Here is a 13355-nt window from a genome sequence, read left to right as displayed (position 1 = left end):
ACGAAACAGGCAAATACCTCCTGGTTGTATTCCATATTCTGCTCGATTAATAATCTCATTACTGCAATGGCATCACGCGTACCTCTCCCCTTCCTAAACCCAAACTGATCATCCCCTAAGTAAACATTTGCCCTACTCTCTATCCTTTTGTTTATGATCCTGAGGACAACTTTAGCTGCGTGGGATATCAAACTTATTGTCCTATAGCCCTCACATGACGTAGCCTTTACCTTTTTCGGAATAGAACCTAAAACTGATCTCACAAAGTCTTCAGGCCAGATTCCTTCCTCATAGATACTGCGAATCAGCCCATAGAGCCTCTTCCTCCTACATTTTCCTAAACATTTCAGTAGTTCCGCAGGAAGGTTATCCACCCCCACGGTCTTATTTAGTTCCATCTCCCTTAATGCGCTTTCTATCTCATCGTCGAGTATGCCTGGACCTAAGCTATCTTCCTCTACGTCATGTTCCTTTTCTATGTTTAACTTTGTTGGCCTAAGTTCTTTACTATACAGTTCTTCTATATACTCCTTCCATCTCTCTTGGATCTTTCCTGTGTCAACTATTACCTTAACCGCCTTATCTCGAACTGTTGGTATAGATCTCCCTTTCTTACTTCCCGATAAAGATTTAACTTTGGTGCACAGCGCACCGATTTCACCCTTCCTCTGCAGACTTACCATATCCTCGCACTGCGTCTTCCACCATGCTTCTTTTGCTTTATTTGTTGCCCGCCTCAATTTATTGTTTAATTCTTTGTACTTCATTTTTCCTATTTCTGTATTTATATTCTTCCATTTTCGCCGCTCATCCATATTTGTAATCATCTCATCCGTGATCCATGGTTTCCTAGTCCTTTTAGCGTTAACGGTTCCAATAGTGTCTTTTGCGGCTTTAGACAACCCTTTCTTAATACTTTCCCATTTTTCTTCGATAGTACTTAGCTCTTTACCATCCTCCATGATTTCCTCTACCGCCTGTTTGTGTTCCTTCCTTTTCAAACCATTTAATGCTTCTACATTCCATTTTCTAACCCGCCGCCCCTGCCTTATCTTTTTGAAACGGACACTATATTTCATAGCAACTAAATTGTGGTCAGAGTCCGCATCCGCTCCCGGGAAGCTGTGCGAATTTATCACACTGTTCCTAAACCTGTGTCTAACCATAATATACTCTAGCTGATATCTTTCTGAGTCACCTGGCATTTGAAATGGATACCTGCGTCTTTTGTGGTGTCTAAACCAAGTGTTGGTGATGACTAACCCCTGTCTCCTGCAGAACTCAACTGCTTTCTCCCCGCGGTCATTCCTCTTGCCTAAACCGTAGTCCCCCATCTCATCACCATCCTTTCCTTCGCCTACCGTCGCATTCCAATCCCCCATCACTATCAAATGTTTCCCTGCGGGATCACACACGATTATGTACTCTAACTGATCGTATATCTTATCAACCTCTTCTTCCTTATGGTTGCTCGGTGGCATGTATACCTGAATAATAACCAAGTTCGTTGGTCCTGCTTTTATCTCTACTAGTAATAATCTATCCATTACCTGCTCTATGCTGACTATGCTTCTTCCTACCTCTTAATTTAATACTATGACAACCCCTTGTTGGCTCTCGTCCCCGCTGCTGTATATTATTCTATAATTATCACTCCAGTAATCCCCGCTATCCTTCCATCTCACCTCACATAGACCTAAAATATCTATATTTCCCCTTTCCATATCTTGCTTAATATTCTCATGTTTCCCTGTCCTCATCATTGTCCTTCATTCCACGTTCCTATTCTAACTAATTTGGTCTTCTTCTCCTGTGTCTTCTGTCCTGCTGCTGCCGGTTTTCCCTTGCAAGGGTTTCGTGGGATGACGACCGCGGAAGCCTTGCCTCCCCCACTGCCGGGCACGACACACCGCCGATTGGGTCGAGCCCCGTAGTTGCTAGGACTCAAAATCTCTGTTTCGTCCATCATTTAAATCTTGGGAATGATAATTGAGGTGGTTTCCCGTTGCTTTCCTCAATAGTGTTTTTAACGTGACACCATCACTTACTGGCCGCCCCACTGGGGTCAGACGCCATTGCAGCCACCTCACTGAGGAACAGACACTGCGTGGACTACCTTTGATCTGGCTCCTAACCTTCAATCTATGGGTGACCCTACCAGGAGCAATTATTATTACTCCTACCAGCACAGCTCAAGGGGTCATCGGAACGCACAAGCCCTTCCACCACGTCAAGGTTGTAGTCCAGGGAGGGGAACTTAATCATAGGCTAAGCAAAATTTATTTTCAAAAAATCTAACCTGGATTGAATGAGGCATGGGCACAACCTTGATAGTGATATTTAAGGTACTGGGAATTACTACCATGAGTATGCAAGAGTTTGTCAACGGAGAACTTTGGTATAACTGACTCTTGTAATCTAATGACCATAATGTATACACAAATATTTATTCAATAATTTTGGATTCCAATCCCTTGCCTCTACTACGTCCTACCATTCCCAAGAAAACTTCTCTCCCATACCACCCGTGTCCACCTCTGCTCCTCCACCACCTATTCTCTCTGCTGCCATGCCCTCTCCTTTTACCCCACACTCATAACACTCTTTCTGCTACACCTTGACCCTGTTCTCATAGCATCCACTTTATCCATAGAAATAGTTGTGAGAGGTAGATTTCATATGCAGTTAAAAGAGATCTGGAGAGGGGGGATTTTTGGAAATTTTGGTAGTCTTGGTAAAATAATGAGTTTCAATGTCCATGCTTCATTTTAAAAAGTATACCTTTTTTCTACTTGGTGGTTTTGAGTGACTCATAATGATGCCTACATGCAAATTTTCATGCAAGAAAGTAGAGATTGAATGCTCAACCACTGAAAAAAAACTAAGATTCAAAACTGGTGAATTTATTCATTTCATGAAACTGGCTGATACTTGAGCAAATTCAAAATTTTATGGCAGAATAATTTGGTTTAAGGGGTGATAATATTATGTTATTCTGTGTTAAGCCTATAAGAGTAAAATAAATCCGGAATTTGAGGGAAAACAGGGTAAATTTATTTTTGAGTAGCAACAATGACTTCCAGATATATTGGTAACCAGGAAATTATTCAGCCAAGGGTTTGCTAAGGCTTTCCAGAGAATCCATCATACTTTAAACTCCCATTCACAAACCACATACCAATGTGTGGATATCTACATTACTTTTTAAGCAAAAGTACAATAAGGAATTATATCAAAATTTATTTTCAGACACAAAAATCTTCAACAGATGACAAAGAGTAACTTACCTTGAATCGGAATGCTGCTAACTTGAAGACAAATTCCAAAGCAAATACAGCAGTAAATATCATATTTAAAACATCCAGAGCATCAGTATAGAGTTGTGGCTGTCTATGAAATTTCATTGCTAAGGTTATGGTGTTTATCATGATGAGAATGAAAATTGTATATTCAAATGGTTGAGATGTAACAAACCACCAAACTTTGTACTGAATCCGATGTTTTGGAATGTATCGACGAATAGGCTTAGCTTTTAGAGCAAATTCAATACAATTACGCTAGAAATAAAGCATAACAATTAGTTATCAATCATTAGATTACAAAATAAAAGCAAATCACAGACACACTTCAGACTTAATAAAGGCATTATTTTAGACTAAGGATTAGTTACCTGATTTTTATCAAGTTCACAATTTTTGTATTCTTGTTCTCCTTCATTTTGAAAAGTAACAATAACAAAACCTACGAATATGTTCACCATAAAGAATGCTATGATGATGATGTAAATTATGTAAAAGGCAGCAACAATAGGTCTAAAATTGTGGATTGGTCCATAATCTTCTGCATGAGAGTCAATAGAAACATAAAGGAGCCTGAAAAAATTAACAATTTAGATTATTTCTCTATTAAAATGCAAAGGATGGATAGAAATATAGACAGGACAGATATTTCCACATTTGAATGCAAGAGATAGATAAGAAAACGTGAATTTTATGTAACGTAAAGAGAAAAATAGTATAAAATACAGGATAGGGTAGTAGCTATAAGTACTTAAAAGTAGCATACCACTGTATCAGCAGATTTTGCCATAGATATATGTAGCATGCTACATTTTTTACAAAGATCAACTGTGAAAAAAGTTTCTCTAGCTTTCAGTATTTTTATAAATACTGCATTAAGGTAATTTTTCTAATGTACAATGAGTCATGGTGATGCATATTACTTGCATGTATCATCACATGGAAGAGTAAACTTTTTATTTATTTAACGAATTTATTGGGGAGAGATTGAAGACTTCATAGTCCCTTCCATCTAACCCCCATACATTGATTGAGGATGGTTTCATACATCCAAGCACTAGGTGGGGAAAAACCCATAAAGGCAGGAATCGAATTTGTGACCTCTAGAATGGCAGGCGGGGACATAAGCCACCGGTCATTCTACCTGTTCTGGCTTAGGTACTCTAAATGAAATATTTAAGTAGGCCTACCGATTTTTCAAAAACTTCATACCCAAATTCCAAAGAAACTGCGGGAGATGCCGCAACAGTAACTTTTAACGGAGTCATCCGCTAATGTGCATTTTAATGCAACAATTTCAGAGCGTAAAAATCATTCGCCTTGACTGGGACTCGAACCCAGATCCCTCAATATCCGGTCGAGTGCTTTAGCCACTTAAGCTACCGAGGCGTCCTCTTAAACTCTGAAATTTTGGGGCTTTTAAAGGAACTAGATGTTATGACGAAATACCGTACATACAATGTCACATGCATTCGTAGTCGTGCGCGAGGCGCCACTGTCCACGAGGTTAAAAGCCAACTTTAAACACGTATGGTGTTTTCCCTTTGACAAATTCCAAAGAAACTGCGGGAGATGCCGCAACAGTAACTTTTAACGGAGTCATCCGCTAATGTGCATTTTAATGCAACAATTTCAGAGCGTAAAAATCATTCGCCTTGACTGGGACTCGAACCCAGATCCCTCAATATCCGGTCGAGTGCTTTAGCCACTTAAGCTACCGAGGCGTCCTCTTAAACTCTGAAATTTTGGGGCTTTTAAAGGAACTAGATGTTATGACGAAATACCGTACATACAATGTCACATGCATTCGTAGTCGTGCGCGAGGCGCCACTGTCCACGAGGTTAAAAGCCAACTTTAAACACGTATGGTGTTTTCCCTTTGACAAATTCCAAAGAAACTGCGGGAGATGCCGCAACAGTAACTTTTAACGGAGTCATCCGCTAATGTGCATTTTAATGCAACAATTTCAGAGCGTAAAAATCATTCGCCTTGACTGGGACTCGAACCCAGATCCCTCAATATCCGGTCGAGTGCTTTAGCCACTTAAGCTACCGAGGCGTCCTCTTAAACTCTGAAATTTTGGGGCTTTTAAAGGAACTAGATGTTATGACGAAATACCGTACATACAATGTCACATGCATTCGTAGTCGTGCGCGAGGCGCCACTGTCCACGAGGTTAAAAGCCAACTTTAAACACGTATGGTGTTTTCCCTTTGACAAATTCCAAAGAAACTGCGGGAGATGCCGCAACAGTAACTTTTAACGGAGTCATCCGCTAATGTGCATTTTAATGCAACAATTTCAGAGCGTAAAAATCATTCGCCTTGACTGGGACTCGAACCCAGATCCCTCAATATCCGGTCGAGTGCTTTAGCCACTTAAGCTACCGAGGCGTCCTCTTAAACTCTGAAATTTTGGGGCTTTTAAAGGAACTAGATGTTATGACGAAATACCGTACATACAATGTCACATGCATTCGTAGTCGTGCGCGAGGCGCCACTGTCCACGAGGTTAAAAGCCAACTTTAAACACGTATGGTGTTTTCCCTTTGACAAATTCCAAAGAAACTGCGGGAGATGCCGCAACAGTAACTTTTAACGGAGTCATCCGCTAATGTGCATTTTAATGCAACAATTTCAGAGCGTAAAAATCATTCGCCTTGACTGGGACTCGAACCCAGATCCCTCAATATCCGGTCGAGTGCTTTAGCCACTTAAGCTACCGAGGCGTCCTCTTAAACTCTGAAATTTTGGGGCTTTTAAAGGAACTAGATGTTATGACGAAATACCGTACATACAATGTCACATGCATTCGTAGTCGTGCGCGAGGCGCCACTGTCCACGAGGTTAAAAGCCAACTTTAAACACGTATGGTGTTTTCCCTTTGACAAATTCCAAAGAAACTGCGGGAGATGCCGCAACAGTAACTTTTAACGGAGTCATCCGCTAATGTGCATTTTAATGCAACAATTTCAGAGCGTAAAAATCATTCGCCTTGACTGGGACTCGAACCCAGATCCCTCAATATCCGGTCGAGTGCTTTAGCCACTTAAGCTACCGAGGCGTCCTCTTAAACTCTGAAATTTTGGGGCTTTTAAAGGAACTAGATGTTATGACGAAATACCGTACATACAATGTCACATGCATTCGTAGTCGTGCGCGAGGCGCCACTGTCCACGAGGTTAAAAGCCAACTTTAAACACGTATGGTGTTTTCCCTTTGACAAATTCCAAAGAAACTGCGGGAGATGCCGCAACAGTAACTTTTAACGGAGTCATCCGCTAATGTGCATTTTAATGCAACAATTTCAGAGCGTAAAAATCATTCGCCTTGACTGGGACTCGAACCCAGATCCCTCAATATCCGGTCGAGTGCTTTAGCCACTTAAGCTACCGAGGCGTCCTCTTAAACTCTGAAATTTTGGGGCTTTTAAAGGAACTAGATGTTATGACGAAATACCGTACATACAATGTCACATGCATTCGTAGTCGTGCGCGAGGCGCCACTGTCCACGAGGTTAAAAGCCAACTTTAAACACGTATGGTGTTTTCCCTTTGACAAATTCCAAAGAAACTGCGGGAGATGCCGCAACAGTAACTTTTAACGGAGTCATCCGCTAATGTGCATTTTAATGCCAAAATTTCAGAGTTTAAGAGGACGCCTCGGTAGCTTAAGTGGCTAAAGCACTCGACCGGATATTGAGGGATCTGGGTTCGAGTCCCAGTCAAGGCGAATGATTTTTACGCTCTGAAATTGTTGCATTAAAACTTCATACCCTTTATTTTGCTTGCATTTAGTCACACCTCATGCCTATCACATTCCAACATGCTCAACAGTGATTGTAACCCTTTGGCTTACTAGCTTAATAAAGCTTGATTATCCGCAAATCTGGTGATTTTATGTCCCCACTTACTTTCATTCCCATATCCAGCTTTTCCTATGACTCTTTCACTATTTCTGTACTCTGTGTGCACGTTGAAAATCACATGATAATATATAACCTTGCTAAACCCCAATTCTTATCATCACCCATCCTTCCTCTTCATTCATCAAACACATCTGAGAAGTCTGGGACTTGCTAAGTTCATGGTTCGTCACATATCCCTCCTATTATTTCAAATCTTCTGCAATACATAAATTAATTTTACCATATTTACAGCATCAAATGCCTTTCAAAATTTACAAATCAAATAAATACATCCTATCGGTACTCTATGTTCTTATCTATACGTCATCTTGCTACTGATTTGGCCTAACACGCATCTCTCCCATTCCTGAGCACAATCTGATCATCCTTTAAGAAATCATTTGCCCTCCTCTCCATCCTTTTATTGATAATCCCAATCACTACCTCAGCTGCATGCAATATCAAACTTATTGGTCCATAATCCTCACATATGAATTAACCTACAACAATTTCAAAGCGTAAAAATCATTAAACTTGACCAGATGAATATTTTTTACGCTTCAAAATTGTCATATGTAAATGTATATTAGCAGATGACCCAATTAAAGTTACTGTTGTGGCAACTCTGGCAGTTCTTTGAATTTCTCGCACTTGGTTTACTGGTACACTTTTTTTAGGATGGGAGCCAATATGTATCCAAGGAAGTCTTCAAGAAAAGTGAAATGTATTTGTAGAAAACTAAAAATCATCAATAAAAACTTTTCTAACAAATACAATTTTTTTATGACCAAACAGCCCTCTCTCTTTGAATACGTAATCGTATTCAAAGAGAGAGGGCTCGTATATGTTTCTGTGTCTTTACTATACAGCTCATCTATGTGCTCTCTTGAATCTTCAAGAGAGCACATAGATGAGCTGTATAGAATATGATCGTTGGATTATATTCTTCCAGCCATAATGTGGGTGGATTTTCCCTTCTTACTTCCTGACACTGCTTTCACTTTCCTGTGCATTGCACCAATTTCACCCTTTCTCTGTAAACACTCCATTTCCTTGTCTTGCACCACACTTCTTTCACCCAATAAGCTTCTTACATCAAGTCATTATTAATCTCTATGCACTTCATTTCACCTAATTCTTGCTAAATTTCACCTAATGCTACCAAAACTGGGAACGATGTCTCCGCTGGTGTATAGCTGCCAAAGGGAACTACTTCGAAGGGGATAATATTTTTGTTTGAAAAAATTAAAACTTCAGCAAATAATAAATCATTCTCATTACTTTTCTTACACACCTCGTATAAATGCATTAAGAGACTGTTTAAAGGGTGCTCTCACTCTAGGCATGTCAATAGTTTGTGAACAGCAGTGCCTTGGTAGTGACAATAAATTGAGTGTTCACATTCAATTTTTAGCCACATTTAGATTTTGAGGCCATTAATATCTATATCCATGAAGGCTAAATTTTTTACATGAATCTTTTGCAAATTTAAGTAACTTTGTGGATGAAAAATAGCTGGAACTAGTAACAGCTAAAAAGATTAGTTAGCTTACCTAATCCTGGAAAAATATATGTACTGTTTTCCATATGAAACAACCATTATTAATTGAAAAATATTGGTTCCTTTTCAATAGTTTCAAAAGATATTTTTGACAAAATTGATGGTTTCAGATATATCTCAATTCATTGAAAACAGCTAAGGAGAGAAGCATTTGCATGGGTGAACATCACAAATGTCACAATAGAATTGACAAACCATAAAAGTTTTCTGATGGTGTCATTCATTTCCTTCACACTCTCTCACAGGTCTGTAATTTATCATCATTATGGATTTTCTTAGCATCATCTTAAATCAATACGGCAAATTAAACATAAATGAAATGAGGAAAATGCATTCCTTTGGAGGCAATTGATTTTGGCTTCCATTACAAAAATTTCTTATAAAAAAGTGGTCAATGAAGCAAGCCCAACTTCCTACAGTATAGAGGAAAAGACTAGCACCCTAACATCTATTATCTTTAAGTTTCACCCAATATTGTGCTGAAATAGACTAATCTCAGTTAAATTATGAGTAAAAAAACACAAAGCTGAGCACATATGAAAAATGATGATGGCATTGGAAGTGATAAAAATTACTTTGACCAAAATGTAATTGATGGCAAATGCCAATAACTCTTCAAAAATATAATTTATAAAAATGAAAAGCACACTATAACAGATATTTACAATTATCCATGGAATGAGAATGAAATAGATACTCATTAGGAGTTATCCGTTTAATATTAGACATTAAAAACATATGATAATAAATCTTATCTCTTTTTTTATTAATTTTCTAAGCTTTAAATATGATATACTGGGTTATGCCCAATAGCAGCATTCAAACATAGATGTATATTGAGATTCTTCCTTAGTAAATATGTGAAAGCAAAATTAATTAGTTAAATCAATTTTGTATTTACAATGAAACCTTAAATTGATATACAGTTTTAAATGATTTGTATGGTCCATAGTGGTCTTCACATATATGTATATGAGCATGTGTATGTGTATATGCACTCACAAAATTACCATAATTTTCATATTTTCTGGTAGCATTTTCAAACACCTAACTTTGAGGTTTCATTGTACATAGGTCACATATTGATACTTACTTTGTATCAAACTACTATTTTGTTACAATATTACAGCTGAGATTAATACTTTGAGTATGCTTCAGATACTAGGGGTTACAAAATAAAGTGAAATGAGTTTACCATTAATTTGAATGACTACCAAATGGTTAAACACAAAGAATTATTGAACTAATGCTGAAAAAGTTAGAAAGTGCCATTCTTGTGTACTTCATTGGAAAATAAATCATTCAAAGTTGCTGAGTAGTAGAATTTCATAAAACAAAATTTTATAAAATAAATTATCACAATAAAAAAGAACATATGAGTTAATCATTTGCAGTAATTTGAATACATTTAGCCAATTTCTGGCAGGAAATATATTTACTATTACTTACCCTGGCCAACCTTCAAATGTAGAAACAGTGAAAAGGGTCAGCATAGCTTTTGCCACATCATCAAAATGAAAATCATTTTTTGACCATGTCCTGTTTTTCACCGTTGGCCTGTCTATGTCACCTTTCTCAAAGACTAAGTATGATCCTCTGCAAAATGATCAGCATAACATAAAATTAACTCAAATCATTGATATATGTACAGCAATAAATGGGGATGATCTCTCGCTTTTACTAATATATTGGTTAGGGATTTTTATAGACATAAGTTTCTCCTGCAGTCAGAATGTCTAAGACTATAAAATAAAGCATTAATTTAGGCATTACCAAGACCATTTTGACTTTAGTGCATTCTCCTAAAAATAAAGGAAATTTTGAAAAACCTTGAATACAAGAGCCAGAATAAATACTGCAAACCAAAAATTAGCAGGTTCCTTGATTAACCAACCCAATACGTGGAAATTTTGAAGAGTTATGTAAACAAATGTTTCATCAGTCATTCAGTATTTACAAGTACATAAAAAATTAACTTGATGCAGAAAAACAAACCTGCAAAGAACGAGGAGAATTATACATAGACTAAATGTTATTTTAATTCCAGATTAGCTGCTAATACTGACAACTTGGAGTCATTTCAAATCAGCTAATTCTCCAAATGAACAGACATTAGTGTGAAAACTGCAACAGTTGAGAGCATGAGAATGAGTCACTCAACCATGTCTGTATTGGTTACTTCATTTTAATCCCAAAAAAGTTAGGCATTATTTGGTGCCCTCCAGCACTCATGTTTTAGAAAATCAAATATGCAGTCATCACCATAACATGGGGATATTATGAGACTGTTTCAGGGGAGAAAGAACATTGATTTGATACCCTGGCTTGCATGTGCTCATTTGGTAAGCTTGAGGACAATACCTATGAAGCATTTGTCCTCAAACTCCACTATCCTTATCCCAAATTCCTTACCATTTATCCCAACATTCAAAGTCATGGAATCTGAGGTACCTGCCAGCAGATTGGTCTCATTGTCTTTTGATTCGATACAGAGTTTTCATCATGTTAACCTTCAGCACCAACAGAAGTAAAATATTAAGAGGTCATGTGACCAGTACATCTAGGGATGCTTTGCTTCCTGCATCACTTGAACCCTTTAGGCCATAGGTGGATGTATACAATTTAAAAGCACAATGAAGTTAAGCCAGGACCCACTAGAGATACTAATTAAGTAATTAGATGAACTCAAAAGTAATGACGGCAAGAAACTTTGACCAAATTATTCTGAAAAGACTGATAAATAAGATAAGCATCAGCATGCATGAGCAGCTGGTAAATACCATTGGACACAAAAGATTATTTGAATCCAATAGAGTATTATGTCTTAATGAAACCTTTGATATCCTCTGTGATCCTTTAGAGTCATGGGCATAGTGATTTACTTCCATTCCATCCATATCACTGCCATCAATTATTACATTTAGAAAATAGAATCAATCCCTTTTCCACTGGTGACATGTTAACTTATATCATAGTTTCTCAAACTTTGGTACTCTAGAGGACATTCACTTATTTTAGAGGGGCATCAGAATCCCATATGAACATATTTATGCATTTTTTCATATATGTTTCAATGCTATTAGTATTGCACAATATTTATCCATTACATTCATCCTGGAAAATGGTTGAATATTGGAGGGCAGAGGTTATCTGATACCATGCTCAAAGGTATGTAAAAACCACACATCACAGAGGCTGTATGCGGATCGCTGTATCCTAGGATTATCTGCCCCAGAAAATCAAAATGCTTGCACTTAACTGTGAGCTTCCAAAAGCATCACAAAACAAATATTCCGTGAGCCTTAATTTATCAGCCAATTTACTAACTAATCCTGAATTTATTAAAGGAATTACAATAACTGTTATGATAAATTTCATAATTATCATGAATAATCGAGAAAATTTATTACAATTGATTTGCACTTTTGCTGGTCACTGAAAGGGCATGATATCCCAGCCATTAGAAAATTTGGCTGAAGGGCTAGCAATTGAACCCAGGTGATCCCTCTGGGCACCCTTGGCTTTAGCAAACCTGTTTGATTCTTTTGGGGGCCAGATCTTTATGGGGAACCACAGGAAGCACAGGGACTGGAAATTGCCTCCCAAGGCTTAGTATGGAGTGAGCTCTCCTCACCCCATCAAACCATTTAACCAGCTTTGAGCTTAATTACTGTTGAGATAGCAAACCAATGGTTGAGGAAGAGTCCAGGGAACCTACAGATACACTTCACTGTACTAGCAATGATGTGTATGAGACTCATGAGTCCCTGAACACCAGTCAGAATCACTGGAATGCCTAAACCTCATCTTAACAGAATTATAATTAAAAAATTGGACTTGTTCTGATGGACTTTTGGTATCATAGGAATTTCTCAGTAGCTTCTTTTTTCTACCTTCGATTAATGCACCATCACAAAAACCCATTATATTACAGGTAAAGAAGAAAATAAATATCACAAAGAGCATAGGAAACCAATCTAGAAAAAAGAGCAATTCCAATATTCCAAAATACTATTCATTAATTCATCCAATAACTTTTCCCCTCAATAATGATGCATGTCAGCAAGATTTTTAGAGCAAACTGAAGACACAATATTAAGTCGAGTACAGCACTGCTGGGGAAATGAATTATTAGTCAAGTCAGGATCATTAAAAGAGAGCAAATAGTTCAATTTTATTCTTTTCCTGCACATAAACATAAAGTTAAAAATAATTACAATGAATGCCCTGAAATGATTTCAATCCATTGTGCTCCCCTAAATTTTACATCATTTTGGAAATGCTATACCTTGACAGTAAAAGAAAGCATTTACAGCCATAAATTAAAAATTAGGACTTACCTACATTCTTCTTCAGTCATTTTGGAGGCATCGGTGCAAGAGAAGAACTTCCCCTGAAAATTACAAAAAGGATATTAAAAATCAGCAACACAGGAGAATTTAAAGAAAATTCAACTTTATGTGCTAGTGCAACAATGTTTATTACATAGAATAATATCACATTCTGGAAAAATGTGTGATCATTGTGCGTATAGAGACATGGGTTACTAACATAATGCTGATATGATATGAAAGTATGCAATTTTCTA

The 13355-nt window shown here is 37.5% G+C and overlaps 1 protein-coding gene across 12 annotated transcripts in view; it reads right to left on the bottom strand.

Moving 5' to 3' along the window:
* Ca-alpha1D (Ca[2+]-channel protein alpha[[1]] subunit D) overlaps positions 1-13355 on the bottom strand; it is a 391248-nt gene that overhangs the window by 98936 nt on the left and 278957 nt on the right. For all 12 annotated transcript variants that reach the window (XM_071582710.1, XM_071582711.1, XM_071582713.1 and 9 more), the window contains exons 24-27: positions 13108-13160; positions 10217-10363; positions 3671-3872; positions 3288-3557 (exon numbers count right to left, since the gene is read on the bottom strand). In XM_071582710.1, the coding sequence (XP_071438811.1) occupies positions 3288-3557; positions 3671-3872; positions 10217-10363; positions 13108-13160 (672 nt within the window). The remainder of the gene's footprint in view (positions 1-3287; positions 3558-3670; positions 3873-10216; positions 10364-13107; positions 13161-13355) is intronic.

This window comes from Hetaerina americana, unplaced genomic scaffold, assembly GCF_022747635.1.
Source record: "Hetaerina americana unplaced genomic scaffold, ioHetAmer1.1.p SCAF_12, whole genome shotgun sequence".
Lineage (NCBI taxonomy): Eukaryota > Metazoa > Arthropoda > Insecta > Odonata > Calopterygidae > Hetaerina > Hetaerina americana.
The sequence above is the reverse complement of the archived record's forward strand: the minus strand, read 5'-3'. Positions and strand labels throughout refer to the sequence as shown.